The sequence below is a fragment of the Phyllostomus discolor genome, chromosome 6 (assembly GCF_004126475.2).
Source record: "Phyllostomus discolor isolate MPI-MPIP mPhyDis1 chromosome 6, mPhyDis1.pri.v3, whole genome shotgun sequence".
Lineage (NCBI taxonomy): Eukaryota > Metazoa > Chordata > Mammalia > Chiroptera > Phyllostomidae > Phyllostomus > Phyllostomus discolor.
This window is the reverse complement of record NC_040908.2, coordinates 141,082,689-141,104,141: the sequence shown is the minus strand read 5'-3', so window position 1 is coordinate 141,104,141 and position 21,453 is coordinate 141,082,689. Positions and strand designations below refer to the sequence as shown.

The window sequence follows — 21,453 nt, the reverse complement described above, 5'->3', positions numbered from 1 at the left end:
TTCTGGCACTGAACTCAGTGCCTTCCCTGAGAGTGAAAGAAAACGTTATTTAAGTATGTGTCATTCAGAGTATTTGGGAGGTGCCAAGCAGTGCTTTATATATACTATTATTTAAGCTAGTCCTTACAACAATGTTATCAAACAGGTATAATGGTCCTCATTTTACAGAACAAAAAATTAAAGTTTAAAGTGTCAGGTACCTTGCTTGAGGTAACACTAAGTACATAACAAAGTCAGAATTTGTTAAATGGCTTTCTTGTACTATTTATGCTATGCCTTGTCACACAAACTACTTATAATTTTCATCTTAATACCTAGCACAAAGAACCTGTCTGCAAGTCTGGGATGGCAATGTTTGCAGCTGATGCCCCAATGGATCACAATAACATTTGGAAGAAAGTTATAAAGTACAAAGGAAGATAGATCATCCACCTCTGGAAGTAGTGCTCTTGCGAAGCTTCCTGGGGTACTTTGGAGCCTGTATCATCTCAGGCCCTGATGCTAGCTGACTGGCACAGACATGATGATGACCCACAAAATCTGTCCTTGCAGAGTGACTTGTCAACTCCAGAATCGCCATAGTCCAGGAAGAACCATCATGTAAATACATCCAACTGTATGTGTGTAAAAGCTGTCATATTGACAAGGCAGTTTTGTGGGGTGTGTGGGTATGTGTGTATGCACACACACACCAATGGAAACCTTAGCCAAATTTCAATTTTTGCAATATGAATGCTTTTTATATGGAGAAGGTTTGAGGACAAAAGCTCTTTTTTTTTTTCAAATGTAAATTTGATCACAAGTTCTTCAGTTTAGCTGAAAAGAACTTGGGTGGAACCTGAGGTTTGAACCTTGGACCTGGAGGTCCTGTTCCCAGAGCAGTCATGCTTGCCTTCCCAAGCAAAAGTTAATTAACCACATTCAGCCTCTTCGTGTTCTTATTTCTTCAAAAATATTAGGCAAGTTCATTAATTCACTCAAGAATTTTCAAAGATAAGTAGGTCTTTGGAACAAACTGCCAAATACAGGAACACAGAGTACTCTCTTGAGGGCAATAATAAATGATGGGTGGGTGGGGAATAAATAGGCATGAAGCCATTAACATTGGTTACTTCTGATGGGTACACTTAGTTTATGGCAGGAATGGGGGTGAGTGGCATTTGAGGTTGAGTCAAATGACTTTTCTTAATATTTTTAATGTCGTTATACCATCAACAATATATATTCTGTAACTGAAAGTTCAAAACTGATAAAGATCATAGACTTGAAAAAGGAGAAGACAAAATTAAGACATTAAAAGTGAATGAGGAGGAACACTAGACATTAGTATAGTGGCCAGGATTTCTATATGAACCAATAGAAATGTCAAATTTTCTTGTGTTTTAGACATATATTTGATATAAAAGACAGACTATATGTTGACAACGTATATGTGCTTCTCTTTCCACAGAGAGCGAATCGGAAGAAAGTTAAGATTTACCAAATGCCTTCTATGCACCAGAAGCAGATCTGAAGTGAAGTTCTAAGATGTTACATGAGATGGCAAGGATCACACAGGTAGCAAATCTCTGCTTCACCTCTGTGTCCAAGGCCCACTCACTGCCTTTTTAGCAGGCACCGTACTGAGAAACTGATGGGGCAGCGCTGTGGGGGCTGGGCAGAGAGGGGGAGAAACAGGAGAACAGAGGAACGTGTGTGTGTTTGAATGTTGCTAGCCACTGATAAGCCTTTTCTTTCCTGGGTGAAAGACAGAATTCCAAAAGTTACCCACAGTTGCTACCTTGTGGCTGTGGGTTTGTGGGTGACTCATACATCAAGTAAAAGCAAAGCACATTTCATTTCTAATTTATTCCAAGTTTTACAAAATGCTAGAATGTTTTAAAAATAAAGCTTATTTTTTTTAAATTATAAATCAAAACCTACCTATAGGGGTAAATATTTAAATAAACAGAAAATATTGTATTAAGTCAAATATTATCCCACTACTGAGAGATAACCACCTTTAACATTTCCTTCTCATTCCTTATTGTCTCAAAATGTAGGTGTGTTCCAGTGGGAATCAAGGGCAATTATATATAATTTTTATGTAATTGCATGTCCTAAAATAATGTTAAAATAGCATTTTAGTTGGTTTTATGATACTCTATAGAATGTGACTTAATGTATTTTTTGTGTTTTTGGTCATTTAGGGAGTCTCTTTTCTATTTTTGCTCTCAAATAATATTATGATAAGAATCCTCTACATAAATCCTGGGCTACCATTTTTGATGATTTCTTTAAACTAGAATATTGGAAATTAATATCAAGTATTGTATTTTCCTAGTTTTAAATGCCACATAAGTTTATCATGGAAAATCTAGAAAATACAAATATACATTTAACATTAGATAAGATGTTATAAAAATAAAAATCAGCTATACTTTTCAGAGGTAACTTCTGATAACATTTTGATAAATACTTACAATTTTTATCTGGGTGGCTATAATTGCTCTTTAGTTTGATTCTTGATACTATCTTTGCCACATATATTTTTAAAATCAGGTTTATGTTTGCTCAAAAAGCATTAAATCTTTCTCTAAATTCTGAATTAATTTGCACACAGGAAAACATCTTTTATTTAAAAGTGAAAAGAACATCTCGTTTTATAAGGTCCTTAGATGAGATGGGTATCACTCGCTCGTAATGCTTATTTTCAATTTCTTTCAGAGTTCATCGTCTACTCAAGATATCTTCTTTTACTTTAGCAGTTTTGACCATTTAGTTTTTTCCCAGAGTTTTTTTTTTCTTGAGAGTAAAAATTTATTAGCATAGCAACTACATTGTAATATATTCTAATATTGTGATGCCTTTTACATCCGTAAATGTATCTGCTAAGTTGACTGGTGGCTAATCAAGTACCTGCATGGATGGCTCCCCAACCGCCCAAGGAGGGGGGAAGATGAGGCTTAAATTCTTCATATTACATGCTACTCCAGATCGCCGCAGTTAGGCACTGACCTCCTCTCCTAATCTCATTTTCTTCAATCTTCCATAAATGTACGTTTCACAGACACTTCCTACAATCTCCTCAGGATAGACAACATGCGCTCTGTGTCTCCGTATACCTGCAGGTTGAATTCTTCAAACGCTAATCCGCTACCTGCTCTTTCCGGGCTCATCGGAGTGAGCGCCCTCTTTTCTTCCCTGTGAGCCCTCTGATCCACTACCGAAATCCCACCACCTCATTTCGGATGCAACTGATGGCTTCTTTCTCATCTTACTCAGGTTTTTCTCGTGCTGCAACTACGCGGCAGTCCCCATTGTGCCTTGGGTCTTATTTTCCCGCTGGTTGATAAGCTAATGGAGAGCGGCACTATGACCAGTCATTCTGATGTCAGCCCACTTACTAAGGGTAAGAAAGGAATTCAATTCAAGGTCAGGCTGGCTGACTGCTACTGTTACCTAGAAATAAACACACCAAATACTTAGCCTCCTTTTCCTCAGAAAATGGGGCTAACCACACTAACCTCTGTCCACTGGAAAACTGTCATGATATACTGATTTTGTTAGAAATAAGACCTTTCACTATCTACTGTAAGAGTATTGCCATAAGTGTTAAAAAAAAACTACAGTGTCTGTGGGATGAATGGCTCTCTTCAATGTGGTGACTTTGTGCAATGCACAACCTATACTACCCTCTAAGGCTCCCTTTCTTAGTACTGTATTTTTTTCAGTGCTTATTATTCAGTTTAATCCATAAGCCAAGGGCATAGGTTAAAATAGTGTATGGCTTGTTTGAAGATACTATAATCAATATTCTCTTTCTATGAATTAAAATGAACCTGAAGAAAGCAGACTCCAGTAGAAAATATTATTAACTATCATCCTTGCATTAAAACTTACTCATTGATGACAAGTGACCATTCACTTTTCTGTCAAGGTCTTCCTGATTAGTTCAGCATTTAATAGCAAATGGCCCTAAACCTCTCCAGGCTAAGCATGTGACATTAGTGTCAACCCACATTTGGAACTAAATGTTTATGACTTACATATAAATATCAACATCATTATTTGAGTGCTGCTAATCTATCTACAATAAATTATCTCATGATGTCAATATATCAGCAATAACACTATATGTATAATTTGGGGTAAGGTATTTAAGCTTTTCCAAGTTTAGTTTCCTCATTTACATAATGGAGAGAATACTGGCCTGTGGTGTTGTTGGGAGAATTAAAGATATTATCCTAAAGGTGCCAATCACTGTCTCTTCCCTTCAAACCCAGAGAAAACAGACCCTAATCCCTAGACCTTGCTGAAGGGGTAGGTAGGCCCAGGCCTGATGCTGCCTGCTCAGCCATAGGTTCACAAGGCACACGCTGTGTGCAATGGTAAAACCAATTGGATGTAGTAGAGAAATGAGCACACTGAAATAACTGGATAATCCATGTGAAATGAACTATAGAAAGCTGACCAGTATGGTTTTGTAGTTAGAACCGAAGAAGATAACACTAGCAAAAGTGCTGCAGCACACAGCACGAGACGAGAAGGACAGGTCACGGTTACCCACAGATGGTCATCTTCCTGATGGGACAGAGTAGATGGGCAAACAGAAGCACTGACACGGGAGGAAGGACGGAAGACAGACACACAGAAAGAGGCAAGGGAGAGGGAAAGGGAGGGATGTGGAAGGGAAGAAAAATGTTTAGCCCCAGGGTAAGAAAAATGGAGTGGTTGTCTGACTGCATTCTATTTCACATGAGGCCCTGGTGATAACAGTCCTTAACTTTCAGATTTTCCTACATCTTTCCACCAAATTGTCCTGTGAGTCTGAGTTTGTAGGGAATGGTTTTCTAATTTAAGCAATCTTTTACTTGAATGAAAGAAACATAGTGCTTTCTAGCACACACTAGACATTTATGAATGAAGTTATCACTAATCAAACTGTAAACTCAAAGGGAAAGGAATTTCAACAATATGAAGGGGGACCAAAAAACAAAAATTATTAATAAAAAAATGTGTATTTATTCCTATATGTTTAAACTTCAGTCACCTTCCAAATACTCTCCATTTGATGCAATTACACCTGTTAAGACATTTTTTACACTGATCAAAACAGTTTTTGAATTCTTCAATTTTGATGCCTTTTAGTGTTTCTGTAGTTTTTTGTTTTACCTCTTCCACATGGGCAAAATGTTTCCCTTTGAGGACCTTTTTCATTGGGAAACAAAAAAAAGCTGCTCAGGGAGGGTTTGGGTTAATAGGGAGCACGGGACATGGAGGGTCATGCCAGGTCATGCCGTGTTTTTTGGTCAAAAATTGCTGAACACTCAGTGCACTGTGGGCAGGTGTGCTTGTAAATCGCCCATCATGCAATGGGCACACACATTGAAAGAGTCTTCAAAAAAATTCACTGAAGCCAAACACAACCTCTGACAACAATGCCAGCTGGCACACTGACACAGATGGGTTCCTAGACCACTCACCTAGTGAGGGGAAGCCTGTACTACAAAGGGCCCACCCTCCAGAAGGTAATTCTGGGTTTTTCAGGGGAGGTCCCCCCCTTATACAACAATCATTTATTTTATTTTATTTTATTTTAGTTAAAGATTTTATTTATTTATTTATTTTAGAAAAAGGGGGACAAAGAAAGAGAGGGAGAGAAACATCAATGTGTGGTTCACTTGCATGCACCCCCTACTGGGGATCTGGCCCACAACCCAGGCATGTTCCCTGACTGGGAATCAAACCAGAGACCCTTTGGTTTGCAGGCCGGCACTCAATTCACTGAGCCACACCAGCCAGGGCTCACTTATTTTAATTTGAAGGAATCTATCATGTGAACTACAAGGATAAAATATTTTCTGCTAAACTCAGTTGTCCTTGCCAGAGACATGGCTTGGTCTTATTTTGGTTTCCTCTAAGTACAAGCTAAGTATAAAGGAAACAGACACCTCTTCCCTTTTGTACCTATTGAGAAACCGTAAACACTTACAAGGTTCAGGGCCATGATGATTACAAAATTGATACAGACAGCAGCTGCAGAGGTTGCAAACTGCCAGTGTTGTTTGATGAAATTCCACTTGAATGATGCAAACTGCTCCATGACAACCAGGCGATACACCACGACTGCAAACACTGCAGTGATCACCAAAGAGATCTGCAGTTCGGGGGACCAAGAGGAGGTAACCACATTTTGCACAATTAACAAAACAAAGGCAAAACCATGGATCTAATACACTGCTCCCAAGATCTAAAAAAATTTACTTTTCTAAGAAAGTATAGATACATTTAATTTTTTTCCATTAAAGAATTAAGTTACATTACAGTCAAAATAAAGAGTATAAGATTTAAGTTGTTGTAGTGTGATGAAGTTATCACACTAAAATGAGAATTTTGTTAAATTTCCACTTTTAAATGGAATACTTGGCTTTAAAACAAGATAACCCATTCATCAGGGTGACTCATGCAATTTCCATTTTACCTTAGGTTATCTTTGTTTCTTCCATAGGGTGTTTTACCTAAGGACACGCAGAAACTCCCTTGGTCACTACTCCATGACCTGCTGCAAGTTTTATTTTGTGTAATAGTACGGAGCGCCAAAGTATTGAACAGGATGTGGTCTCTTGCATCATCAGGATCACAGAACAAGTTGGTACCTATCCTAGAGCTGCCTTCTAACCCTGGGATCCCACAACACCATGACGGCAACGGCGATGCTTTACCATGAAGAATATCCCTGAGATAGAGACAAGGAGACGGCTGACTTTGTCTGAGGAAGGCTGATGCGGCTCAGGCTTTCCACTGATGGGATTCACTCTCTCCATCTTGTAGTACTTCGCTTCGAACTGGGGACGGAGCGTTTCCTACAAAAGAAAACTGCAAGTTACTAAATGTCAAAGGGAGAAGATTTTAAAATTACCCAAGAATTGATACAAAATTCCCGCTTTTTGGCTTATTTTTATATCAAGTCTTAGCAAAGAAGAAATGAGAGGCAAATTACTTTCCAAAGAAACCCTGACCTATATATTTTAATCAGACCAATTTTCCACTAATGTAGTTTAAGGAAACATCATAGAAATGCTTCAAAAAAAATTATATTACCTCATCATTGATCTCTTTTATCTTCATTAAGTAAAAAGTCTTGTTAGTAAAAAAAAAAATCAAGGGAAAATCTAATATTATTTAGCTGCTTTTGATTTATATGTCAAGGGCAGTGAACAATTATCTGCATAATTTGTCACCCCAGTTTCCTTATCTTCTGTTTTCTTAACATCCTACCTCCTCCTCTTCCCATTCAATGAGATCCCAAGTATATGTCAGAGTACTTCTTCTTCTTTTCCAAAACTCCAGGAAGACTGTGGCTAGAAATGATAATAACATTATTATTATTATTATAATAATGTACCCAACCACATTACATTCTTTCACCCTTGCTTTTCTTCTTTGGATTGATGCATTTTCACCATGTTACTGAATTATTAAAATTATTTAAATTCACTGTAAATTTATACAATTGGAACTTTGTTTTCTCATACTCTACTCTCCTTGTCTCTGTACACTGCTATCAACGTGCATTCCTAGAAGGGAAGTAAATTTTTTCATTGGATTAAATAAGCAGACTTTTGGTAGCACGGCCCATCAAAGTGATGCTGCAAGGGAAGGTCAACAGTAGTGGCAAAGTAGTTATTGTTTCTTTTGATTTGTACATGCATATTCAAAATCATCTAAAAGACCTAAATAAAGTCTTCTCCGGGAATGACAAGAAATGTCAGGTGCTTCTTCTCCAGGATCCAGAGAGGGCTATGCTGGGGTGTGGAAGGAAAAGGGCGAGGCTACCACGCCTCAGGCAACTTTGCTCAACAAGCGGCTGCTGTGCATTGACCTGAACTTGCCACCTGAACTTGCCATCTGGCCAAAGGTGTGATGGCTCACATTTATACTGGCAGCAGGCACACCTCTGGTGTTGCCCAAGGCATCAGTAAGCTCTGGAAACAGAGAGAAGTTCTTGACTTCCTTCACACAAAAATGTTCAAAAAAGTTCTTATGTCTTAGAACTCTTCAAGGTGACCAATTACTCAAATCTCTGGCAACCATGAAATGTCCTGGATGTTCAGTGGCAATCACAATAAAAAGTGGTGGTCATCACTTGATTGATGTTTGTTGCTGCTAAGTTAGCAGCATTAAAACAATCGCGGCCCCTAATGGAGACATCTCTGCCACCAGCTGAAGTAATTGGGGACATAAAACATGGCATTATGGAATCACAGCATTTAGCTGCTCAATCAAACAAAAAGAAATAGTTAGGAAAAGGCTGTACATTTGGTCCTAAAAGAAACTTACGGGTAGGTCCGAATAAGTGACAGTTCCCCCTGATCACACACAGTATCATATGCTACGGTACGTACACGGCTGAACTCACTGGGACACAGACAAAGTGGTTTCAGAGGAAAAAAAACAAACAGTGCTTAAAGCTATCTCCAAGACAGCTTCCCAGGTATACAAAAATAAAAATTAAAACAAATAAATAAAAAGCCAAATTTGTCTGGAGTACAGCTCTGGAAAACCCATTCATACTTGTATTGGGTGTTTTCCCTTGTGTTTAGGCCCCTTTCAGGCCTGGAAAATTAATTTTATTTGGTTGCAGCCTTCAAGGTTAAAAGATGTGTTTGTACTACATTCTCTGTTTTCTCCTTAGGTGAAAGTATTCTCATGCCACAGAACCACAGCCTCAGTAGTAAGTAAATTAACTCCTAGAAAAGCTCTCCTATTTGGGGAATCCCTTCAGAAGTCTATAGTGACTGGGTAACTCACACCACAGGACACATTACACACTCTGTTGGTAAGATCTGTCTGGTTTTGAAACACTTCCTTTGTGCATGTCATCCCCAGTCCTACAGTCTCATTGAGCAGGCTAAACTGGTAATCAAAACTCAATTGGCAAAACTGGTGGATTCCTTTAATCTGCCTTGGCCTACGTTTCTTCCCTTGGCATTGCTCAACGTAAGATTGACTCTTGTCAGCAAACATAGACTATCACCTTTTGAAAGTGTCACCAGCAGACCCATGAGATTAGATCAAGGAATGTATGAACCTGCACCGCTGAAAGGAGACCTCCTGATTTACCGTAAAGAACCTATAGGGCCCTTCAGGTTAACTCCAAGTTCCTGCAGGAATCTTTCCATTACAGAATCCAGGAGATGGAGATCCTACATCATGATCTCCAAACTGGAGATGATGTCTTTTGGAAATGCCATCTCTGTAAAGATGCCCTTGAGCCCTGATGAAAAAGGCCATATCGGGTACTACTAACTCACCCTCGTGCCATTACACGGAAGGGTACTGACTCATGGATTCATGTTTCTCACTTAAAAAGGACATCCACTCCTAAGTGGTCATCTCAGCCTGTTAGAGATCTGAAACTGAAAATCTCTAAACAACCCAACACCACCACTAGAATTCCCACTCCTGGATCGAAGCAGGTGGCACCTGATGTAGATGGCTCTCCGAAACCCCGGACAGGGCCAAACACACATGATTCCAACCAGCAACTCGCACTTCCTTTTGACCACTTTTGTTTCATAGTCTAATTATATTGCTATAAACTAATTTTTGCCTGAACAAAACTCCTAAGAAAACATTTTTCTTTTCCATAGTTCTTCAGTTTAATCATAGGATGAACATACTCAGATTCTTACGTTTGCTTCCTGAAGTGACTATCCTATTTGCCTCCCAACACCCTTTCAGTCCTGCTGTCCAACGATTATCCAACAGCATCAATTTAACTCATGGTTGGATATGAGCTAAGCATATTCAAGACAAACCAGAATAATGGCTCAGCCCTTAAGCCTTAAAAGCTGACAAAACTGAACTGGAAATAACACCAAATTTAAAGTCCGTCTTTATTCTCAAACCTCTCTGATAGGTAAATGTATGTGGCCTACTATAAATACAGTAAGAAAACTTGGAGCCTAACCTAAACTAGAAAGTTCTTAGTTCATCTACATATACTCAAATTCCAATAATACACAGTGAAATAAAACACTACACTGCCCTAAGTCATCAGCGAGATTTACCCCACTGGCTCACATTTAGCCCCCTGGATTAAAGAGTAGATTCTAAAAAATAAGTTATAGATTCTAAATGTGAGATGGGGGACTAAAAGTTTTAATGTCTCAATTCGGTCATTTTTCTTTCTCCCAGAAGAGTATTGTGAATTTAACCTGATTCTTGATAGGAGAAGATGAGAAAAAGCATTGAACTGGTAGCTAATTGAAGATTGACTAATGGGCCTGAAAATGTCACAAAGAAACAGAAATCTGTCAAGGACTCTTTGAATCAGCAACTTTAAGAAAAGTATCCATAAACCATGAAAGTGGCAAGCAAACGTTAATCATTTTATTAGAATTGGTGGTGAAAAGTTTGGTATGCATAGTTAACTCTGGGATCCTGGCTGGACAAGGTGGTGTCTGATGCAAGAAGCAGGCTCCAAGAACACAGGAGAGTTAATGATGGCAGAGATCCAGATGGGTTTCAGCAAGGGAGAGAAGGCAGAGGAGAGGGGGGGTGGGTGGAAGAGGTGGACAAGTGAAGCAAGAGGATTGATTTAATTTAACATCTTAGAGCTGTAAAAATATCCTAATGCCATGCTCCACCTCAGAGAAATTAAATCTAAATCTCGGGACAAAACCCAGCGCCAGTAAGCTTTTAAAGCTCCCAAAGACTTCCGACATCGGCCAATGCTGATCTCCAGCACCTAGAGGAAACACAGTTGTGTTCGTGAAAGAGGTGAATAGAAGTCAGTCATGGTTATTGGGCCAGAACATTAATTCTAGAATTGTTTAAGGTCAAGCTGTCAGAAATAATGACTGTTGTTTCATTTTAATTTCCAGTTATTTGTAAAGAGTTAACAATCATTGTAGATACATTACTTCTCATCTCTATCACAGTCATTCTCAAAAGTTAACAAAAGTATGAATGTTGACTACATATGAAATGTGCCATAGAATGGCTATTGTTATTACTCTGGTGCTTTTAAGATGAGAAATTTAGGATTTTGAGAGATTAAGCGACTTGCTTAGGTTACATGGCTGATTGGATCCTAAATCCGGAGTGACGGGATCCCACGGTCATGCATGTAAAAGACATCAGATTCCATATGTAGTTTGTTCCCAGTTACTTATTTTAAACTTACAGAAAACAAGGCTCCGAGTGGTTGTCATGCATCACTGGCCTTGTCCAGAAATCTGCCAAAGCACCTGCAACACTTTATTACACTTGTTCCTGTGCTTGCTTTTTCTTACACTTGAAGGTAAGATTCTAAAGTGCCTTTTTCCCCCTTATCATTTTTAGTGCTTAGAACACTGACGATGCTCAATAAATGCTGTTAAATTGGACTGATTGGTTGAATGGAATCCAGTGATTGTGACTCTATCTCCTGGTCAAGTGCTCTTTCCATTATTCCAGAGCTTTTCAAATTATGCTCTATGGAATTTCATTGGAAATATGCGAAGGGACCCTCACCAGAGAAGCCTCCGTTATAATCTATTTTATATATTGATCAAATGCAATATTACTTGAAAAAAATTATTAATTTAAAAGTTTGAAAGCGACTTCACCATACTTCTGCAAGTTTGGGGGTTGTTAGGGGGGTTGAGGTGCAGGGGAAAGAGGTCAATTCCCAACACAGACGAACTTCAATATGTTTGAATATGGAGAACAAAAAAGGAATTCCAAGTATTGTTTTCATCAGAAGAGATAAAGACTTAAAATCTTCCTGAAACAAGGCCCAGCTGAAACAACAGTTTATCAGAGCAACAACTCTGAGAGTGCCAATTTGGATAACACCCAGGTACTGATGAAGACTCACCTCCATTTCCCAGGTTAACTTTCAGCAGCATCCTCAAGCATACTTTGCTTTCCCCACACGGCATTGCAACATCCTCATACTTGAGGTAAAAATAGAAATCTCACTGAACAGGTTCTACAATGAGCAGAATGGCTATGGCAGTGGCACGTTTTAAAGTCCACGCCTAGGGAATGCTACTGTTTTATTTGTTTGTTTGTTTTTTGGTTAACCTTTAGCAGATATGAAATTAATGGAGGTCTGTCCCTGAATCTAGAGTAAGCTAATCAATATACAAAGCCTATAGATATTGGGAGGTGACAGATTTTGAATATTTGAGCTGAACTGTACTTGGCACAGCCATACACGTAGGACTCATTAAGTAATCAAGGCCTTCATGTCTTGTTAAATTTCTTCTTTGTCTAAGGATATGGGATCTTTCTCTAACTTCCCATTTCCTTCCCATCCTAACAACATTAAATAAGAAACAACAAACAACTAGGTTCTAAGAATGAGGTGTGGCCAGCAGTTGAACCTTAAGCACAGAAAATCTTTACCAATTCCTAAAATCAGACTTGACGTTTTTTTCTCCCTAATAAAATTCATTTAGAAATAACAAGCTGCCTACAAACAGCACATTGTTATAGTAAAACAATGAGAGCAGACCTAACTTTCATGTAAAGAATCTCTCTAAAGCTAACTCTTCCGGCTGTAACCATGCAACATTTCATTTCTTTAACAGGACCTTTTCTGCTTTCTTTCCTTCAGATTCAAACTGGCCTCACCCACCTCCCTCTCCTTTGCTCATCCAACTCCCTTAACAGTTAAGCCCTCTGGAGAATGAGGCTCTAATCAGCGTCAAATAATCTTAGGAACAAAGGAAGCCTCAGGTCTATTGACTAAAGGGACAGAGCTTCAGTCAAACCAGAGATAACATCTAGGTCTCAGTTGCATTTCTGCTCCACCCTAGAAAATCGGTGAATTCAAAGTTACTCAAGGCTGACACCAGGACCAGATGTACTGATCCACTACCCCCTACCCTAGTACTGACCAATCAGTACAGACCATGACCCTACCCTAATTCCCTTAGTTACCATGCCTAATGATTTTCCCCCTATGTAACCCATCCCCTGGAAGTCATAGAGTTGCCAGGTCTTTCATTAGCTCACTTGTGCCTCCTGGCATGGGCTACTTTCTCAAGTAATAAACTCTCACTTTTTTTTTTGTTGCAAACCCCTGTTCCTGTCTTACTGGGCTATAATGCACACAGGCAAATGGACTCCTTTACTCTGGTAACTCAGTCACTCAGTATGCTACCAGCATTTGTATATTAGACATTTCAGTAACATCTGTTCAAGTGCAAAGTGATCCTTTCAATTGAATTGCCGAAAAATTGGAGGAGTCCACTCACATAAAAACTTGTCAGCTTTTGCTTTGTATTTTTAAACAAAATACAATGTAATCTTTTTAAAGCACAGAACTGATTTTTCTAGGCCCTTTCCTCATCTTACCATTCAACTCTGTGATAGACTTCCTTTCCTCAATTCTATGGAACATTTTCTGATTACAAACGTGACACCAGCAGGTGTCTAGGAGGGCCCATCATATACTTGGCTTTCAAGTATAATATACTTGAATGTATAAGTATACATTCAAGTATAAATATATGCTGAATGAATTAATTAAAATTGTAAAGGAAATAAGTCACCTATAATCCCACCACTAATAATAAACTATTATTAAAATTTTGGTAATTCCAACCAAGGTAATTTTCTTGAGCAGTATATTTAGGGCAGTATGTTGCTGACAGGTAGAGGTACGGCCATCCTGGTAATTAATTTGTGACGAAAAAGGAAAAAAACAAACACATAACTAAGTCATTTAAAGGCCTCATACCCCTCATAGGCTGTCCTGTCCTCCCCAGGAAACATTCACAAGGACCAAGAAACTGTCCAGTGAACGCCTGGAACAACTGTGGCCCCCAGGACAGTGCTCCAAACTAAGGTTTGCATTCATCATGTAAGGTGTGCATTCGTAGCCAGCACCAGAGCCCTGTACACTGTTATGTATTTGCCTTTTCACCTTAAAGGCATCCCTCTGGAACTGAGTACTTGGCGCCATAGGTGAATGCCAACCACTATAAAATAAATTATTAACTTCACTTTTGTAATAGTTCAATAAAATCTATCTTGATCAAATTATAATTGTCCTAAAAAAATCTAGGAAAGGCGATGTGGTATGGGGAAAGAGCAGGAATTGTAATAGCCATGCACTGGGTTGAAGCTGTCTGTGGTCTTCTCTAATTGTGTCATCTTGGACAAACGGCTAAGCGGTGAAAAGCCTCCATAAACACAACTTACCAACAATGGTAAAATTGTCTTCATGGGGGTGTTGCATGAATGAAATAAGGTACAATTTGTAGGTAGTCTACACTTCATTCATTTTAAGAGTTAAATAAATTATGATAACCAATTTTCTCAACATTCTTTTAGTTCTTGATAAACTGCTTGGTTTTTACTGCATTAAGATACTGTATTTTTTTCAGAAATAATACAGCTGTTGTCAATGAGTTATATTTCAATTTTATAAAAATTCAGCCATAAGTTTCCCCATATTAATTCCCACTTTTGCCCATATCTAGCAATGGCTTATATCATCTTTTTTTCTTTTGTATTTAAAACTGTAAAACTGCCTTTGAATAATTCCATACAAAACATTTTTAAAGCACAATATTTGTGTACTGTTATAAAGAGTATATAGAAAAGGAACTGAATTGCATTATAGACTAAAAAGAACAGAACTAGCATTTATTGAGCACTTACAATGTTTCAGACTTTGTGCTAGATATTTTTAAGTTACCTAATATGATTTCTACAACAACCCAGGTTTGGTAAAGATTACTGATCTCATTCAGTAGATGAGCATATGAAGATCTTGCAGGTTAAATTACCTGCAGAAGTCACTTGGGTGAAATTCAAATCCAGATCTTTTTCCATGCCAAAGGAAACTTGATTTGGGATAGACCTTCTTGAATTATGTAATTTACAGCATACTTCTGCTAAGAATTATCATCTCAGACAAAATGTTTAAGCAAAATTGCAACATTCTAATAGATCTAAATGAGACTGAGAACTTGTAGGAGGTTAGTTGCTCATCCACACAACAGGGATCCATCAGTAAAGAGTTCAAAGTCCTGAACTTACAATGCCCCCACCACATTTTGTTGTCTAAAAATGATTACTGACTATTCCTTTTTCCTATAAATATCTCTACCAAGACAGAAATCTCCACACTGGTCTTATAGAGAGTATTTCCTTTGCAGTAAACCTCTACTGAAATTTTGATACATACTTATAACTTAATTGTCTGAAAATGTTTTTTTTCTTTGATTTAAACCACTATATCTAAATTTTGTGGAGCCAGTCATGCAGAGGCAAACAATACTTCTTGGTCCACACTTTAAGCAAATGATTAGTCAAAGGATAATTATATTGTTTATATTTATAATTTTGATATGTCTAAAAGCTCCCTTTAGACACAACTAGAATCTCTGTCTCCCCCAAATACTGGGTGATAGAGTGGCCCTGAATGTCTTTTGACAGTTGACTGATGGAATGTTGAGTCAGGGATACATTTAGTTTGGGTTTAGTAAGGTATTCAAGGGGTTTGCAGGCACCTCCGTGTGCTGTTCAGGTATAGCTAACTATGCAAACACAGGAATGGGTTCTGAGGGAGCTCCTTCCCGTGAACAGGCCGACTCTGTCAGGTGCTAGGCCGGGGCCTGCAAGGTGAGATGCACAGGTTCCCTGGTAGTCGGCGCTGACAATGGAAAAGAAGTAAGGTCAGAAATGAATGGAGCCAGAAACTCCTCTAGGGAAATTTTTTTCACAAATATCCATTCATATTGAAACACACTAGAAATTTTCCCAAATTTACAACTTGTGCCCAAACGGACTGCACTTTACCCCATGTCACTCTGACTCCAAAGGCAGATTACTGACTTAAAACAGTTATTCAGAGAAGGAGATTTACAGCCACCTTAGGTACCTTTCTTAAAGATTCTCTCCTGATTCAGCACAAAAATGTCTTTTTCTGTAGCTAAGAGTTTCTAGGAACAACCAGTTAAAAACAACATTTTCATTGTTCTCTATAAAGTGTTTGAGGTGTTATTTGTCCTTTAAATGAATGTGAAAGCCACTTATTGTTATTTGCTGCCTGGGAACCTGATTTCAAAATCCTCCTCAGGTCACATACATTTTTTTCTTTTTCTTCTGCCCCAGCTTTTGAGCCAGGGAACAATTCAAGACTTTTCAGAGAGTACAGACTGAGCACAGGCATTTCCTTCTTCCCTCACTCTGCCCCACTCCCGGTCACGGCTCAGTGCTGAGAACACTTAGCAAGTAGACTCCACGCACTGTGGCTGCTGAGGTTGTTGTTTAGCTATTATAACTTTTATAACCAGAAAAAAAAACCAAATTAGAAATCTAGGATTTTCTATTTATTTGACTTGACATGTATTTTTAGAAACCATTAATCAATCACTTGGATTTGTTCCTAAAGATGGCAAAATAAATTATAATATTATCAGTCTGCCAGTTTTGCCATTTTATCATATTTATGCCTGGTTGTATGTGTACTTAATTAAGTCCATATGAAATGATTACACAGTTTATAAATTGGGTAACTGTAACCTAATGAGCTTAAACTGTATAATTAAATTAGGGTTCTAAAATAAGGAAACGTATAACAGTAGACTCTGTCAGACAGGGATGAATGGGTCGTGTAGTATTCCCACACAATAGAATATCTTGTACTTGCTAAAGAGAGCAATATTATTTCCCAGCAGGCTGCTACTTGCAGGGTTGAAAAGTTGTTTCAGGCACTAGGAGTAAGAGGCTTCATTTCAGAACTCATCTATACAGGAGTCTGGTGGAAGCCCAGAACTCTCCATCTCAACAAGATGTCCCCATACCCGTAGTCCACACAGGCACCTTGCTGTCCTTTCTCCCTCACATTTGGTTCCGCCAGTACTAAATCACTTTGCTCTTTAACTGTACTCATATCACTCACCTCAAGAAGACCAAAATTTTCACATCACCCCTTAACCCTTAGATTTTAATCCTCTGAGTTCTAAGAAATGGGGATTTCCTTTGAGAACATCCCCACTCCATCCCAACTCTTTGAGATATTTTCACTATGTCCTCGTTTACTCAAAGTCATCAACAGCAAAGTCTTTTATGTTGCCACGATTCTTGGTCTGACACCTGGGATGGCCCTAAAACCCCACTTTCCATATGGCATTCTCAGGTGATGGCTATTTGTATCCTACCCCAATAGGTACTGAAGATGAAGTAGTGAACAGCTTGTTCCTCATTGATGCTTCAAGAGCATTTTTCTCTCTCTTTAAAGATTCACGGAGTTGAGTGTCACATTGTCAGTCCACACTACCTACTACCTTTCCTGTGGTGGTCCTCTAACACTCTTTGGGATGCTTCCCCCAAACTTCTCTGAAGATTTTTAAACTCTTGACTTAGTATAACACTTACTAACATAACTTCCAAAATAATTCTTGGAAGTTACAATATATGCAGATAATCTTTCTAGAACCTTGGCTTCTCAGTTCTTTGATCTCTCCCCTCAAAGTTATTTTCTCCTATGCTACATTACTCATGTACTTCCGTGGCATACTTCTGATCAATAACTGCACCCCCACCCTCAACACAATCTCCAGTTATCACCTTCATCCTTTTAGCTCACTCACTCTGAACTCCAATTTCAATACTCCCTGACCCAGATTTTCAATCCATTGACCCGCCATATTTTCACTGTCCTTTCCTCCTCTCATACCCTGACTTCCTTCTTTACGTATGTTAGTGGTCAGTCATTACATTCATTCACTCGCCTGCATATACATTCAACTCTCTAGGCCTTTTCTCAGTTTGTCACGAACCCATAGATTGAACATGACCCTAGTGAGAAACCATCCTCTAGTCACAATGGACATTGCTAAGGAAAATTATAGCTATGCTCAGTGACTTCTCTCACTTAAAATTGATTTTAGTGGATTCTTGAGCCTGCTATGCTGTCATCCTTTCTTCCCTCCCTTAACATCCAGCACCTGTAATCATATTACTCTGAATTGCAATTTTTCTTTTTTAACATTAAAACTAAAGTATTCAAAGAAATTATCCACCCAAACTATATCTACCCCTGTGCCCACTGTCTCTTTATTCTCACCTGCTCTAACACAAGACTTGTGTAGCCCTGGCTAAAACCAGCTCTTCTTGTGAACTAGCTCCCACCTCTTATCACCTGCTAAAGGGAACTGGTTAAAGATCTATATATACAATTAAATATGTTTAATTATACATATTTATATATTTACATATATAAATATGTCCAAGGGATATATTTAAGTGAAAAAAAAAGCTGATTTCAGATCTGCATGAGCCAATAAGTAGAAAAATATTCTAGGAAGAAGCAAAGTGGGCCAGCAGATGTCTTATCCTTAGTATATTCACTTATTTTTGTTATTATTATTAAATGTATTTATTTGTTCCTATATCCATTCACTCATTTATTCATTCATCTATACATTTATTGAGCATTTAGTCTCTGCCAGGGATTATTTTAGCTCTGTGGATAAAGTAAGGAAGAAAGCAAATAAAAAAAATGCTACTTTTAGTAGCTTTCAAGTACAGGAATAATAAACAACAAAAACAAATGAGATGGGGTATGGCAGCTGGCAGTTGAGTGCTGTGGAGAAATTAATGCAGGGCAAGGAGATAAGACAAGTTTTTAAAATTTATTTCCATTCTACTTATACCTCAGAATATTATCCTTTATACTCATATTTATGTCTTATAATGCTTATTGATTTTCTTGTCATACTTCCCTAAAGCAACAAAGAATATAAAAGAATTTAAAATTATTTTTAAAATCTCTTGTGAATATGAGGGTTTTTAAACAATTTGGATTGCTTTATTAAGTATATAATAAAATAATAAAATTTATTCCAAAATTTAATGAATATTAAACATAAAACCTAAGATGTTATTATAAAAATATCTCAAAGATATGATGTCATTTTTTTTCAATTGATCGAGGCATCCTTGGATATCTCCTGGTTTTTACTGAGATAGCGTTCAGCATCGACTCTATTTCAGTTTCTTGTCTTCATGAAGACATTTACTAAGAAAATATATTGACATAAATGTGTTGATAGGAAGAATGCAGAAGGTTTCGTTACAGTTATGTCATTCATTTCCTTGAGCCACGGCTGAATTAAAGTTTATATACGTTTACTCAGCTTTACAACCTTCCTTAGCTCCCCATTTGTGTAATATGCATACAACTATGCACCCACACATGTATGTCCATACTATGTCACAACTTCTACTTAACAAAGGGCAAAGTTCTAGAAAGCCCTTAGCACCAAAATGGAGTTTTTAACTTTTTCCATAAAGTTACAGTTAAGTGAAGAAGACCACATTATATCCTGCGACTTGACAGGAGAAAAATGAGCTTGCATGTTAAACAACTCTTAGCGTTCATGAGAATGGTCCCTCTATTTCTCCTCTAACAGAATATTAAAGCAACAATTATCATCCCTAAAGAAATTTTTCAGCCATCAATTCCCATTATGTTTATAACAAATATCACTGAAGCATACTCAAAGAATATAACAATCACATTGTTTATTTTATTATTAGTCAAATATTTATTTGTTGCTGAATGTGTCCATGCATCTACATGGAGAAAAAAATATGAATTTAGTTTATATTCTGCTTCCAACTCATAACTTGCTGATAATGGATTTGACCTAAAGTAACAAATTCCCTACGTGTGACTTCAGCATCAGGCATGCCATACTATAGGATTTGAAAAAAAATACCTTTTAAAATCTAGAACAATGCTTTGATTTTTATTTGAGACATGGTCCCAAGCTACTCTACTTCTATTTTCAGATTCACTGTGACAATATCTCTGTATTTTTCATGTTCTAGAAAACACCTGTGACTGTTTCCACCATTACAAAGAGGTGTTTCTTCTTCTAATATATATTGAGAGACTTAATTAATGGCTGTGAAGCAATCAGTAAGTGGCAGATGGAAAGCACCATAGTAGGTAAGCAAGAAAAAATTATGCAAGCATTGCACTATGTGTCATCTCAGCTGGCTTGGCTGACGAACTAGTCAGGTAATTGTCTCTTATTGTTGGACTAACTCTGGTGAAACAAGGTCTGCCATGGGACTGTTTTTCCAAAATACGGCATATACCTGGCAATGTATCTCAGTGAGACTGGTTTGCCAAAAAACTACTTTTTAACTTCAAGTCAGGTGATTTCACGGGTGATCACCTCTAAGTGAGCAAAGCAATAACTAAGGCATTACATGTTTGCATAGTTTTCATGTATAGCTTACTTCCAGCATGCGCATGAGGGAGGGTAGGTAGGGTCTATCTCCAGGGTCAGTTCTAATCAAGTGGTTATGAGTGTCAGCAGGGTGATGATGAAAAGGATTCTGAGGCCACAGTTAGGGTCTTCAGAAAAGAAGGTCATGGGAGATGAGCTCTGACTTTCATGGCAGTGAAAGCAGAGAACTGTAGCAAAAGCGCCTTGTAATTTCTATGCTTAGTATAGGCCATAATTAAGGGTCACGTCAGAAAATGGTAATGTATTCATACACATATCCAGAAAAATTCCTCAGGGACATCCAATCCTGCCAAGTCATGTTCAGTTCCCTAAGTACAGACATAAAATATTGATTTCAGTTGAATTTTTTTTCCCTCAGTAATCTGAAAATAACCAGTTGAATTCTATTAAGCCATTGCTTAGTAACCAGTCACTTTACTAAATTTAACTTGCTTTTCCTCATACCAATGCAGATACAGCTTAAATATTCTTGGAGTGAACATTTTTGTAGGGGTTGGCTTAATTTATAATCAAACTCTGAAAGGTCCTTTAGGCTTCATAAAATTAAAAACTATAGAATTACCTTGTTCCTTCCTAGGGCCAATTACCTGGGCAGATTCTTTGCATTCAACTTGAAGCTCCTGAACCTTAGCTAAAGTTTCGTTTTCTCTCTCAGCAATTGGAAACCTATCTCCCTGCACAACAGAAACTAAGCACGAACCTCAGGCATACTTAGCTGAACAGACTTTGGCGCCAGTCCCCAAATATTGATGTTCTGAATATCCCAGAAAGTGCAGTTTCACTCTTCTCCTTTTCATAAGCCGTGAAAGGAAGTGAAGGAAGTATGCCAGGTTGTTATTCAACTCTAGCATTTAATCAAGCATTACCTGGGCACTTCTGAAACTCTCCAGCTTCGAAATGGAGAGTAACAGCAAAGAGAACACAGGGTGGAAACTACTTAATTGAGAAAGCTCCCAGGATTTCTCAGGATCATGTGGCCACTTGGAGACAGGCCCCAGTCACCCCTCAAACTTCTGCAAGTCAGCAAGAAATCCCATCCCAGTCCTGGTGATTACTTCGAACTTAAAGCTTATGGCTTTCTCAAGGGTCCCAATACACATCGATTCACCCTGTGTTAACTGTCACTTTCTACAAAACTGATTGCAGTGCACGGCAGAGAAGGCTCCCCACTACTGACCCCACTACATTTTCTCCA

The 21,453-nt window shown here is 38.1% G+C and overlaps 1 protein-coding gene across 9 annotated transcripts in view; it reads right to left on the bottom strand.

Annotated features, from left to right (window-relative positions):
- ANO3 (anoctamin 3) overlaps nucleotides 1-21,453 on the bottom strand; it is a 304,038-nt gene that overhangs the window by 27,718 nt on the left and 254,867 nt on the right. For all 9 annotated transcript variants that reach the window (XM_036029156.1, XM_036029157.1, XM_036029155.1 and 6 more), the window contains 3 exons: nucleotides 7,261-7,343; nucleotides 6,705-6,845; nucleotides 5,975-6,139 (listed from right to left, as the gene is read on the bottom strand). In XM_036029156.1, the coding sequence (XP_035885049.1) occupies nucleotides 5,975-6,139; nucleotides 6,705-6,845; nucleotides 7,261-7,343 (389 nt within the window). The remainder of the gene's footprint in view (nucleotides 1-5,974; nucleotides 6,140-6,704; nucleotides 6,846-7,260; nucleotides 7,344-21,453) is intronic.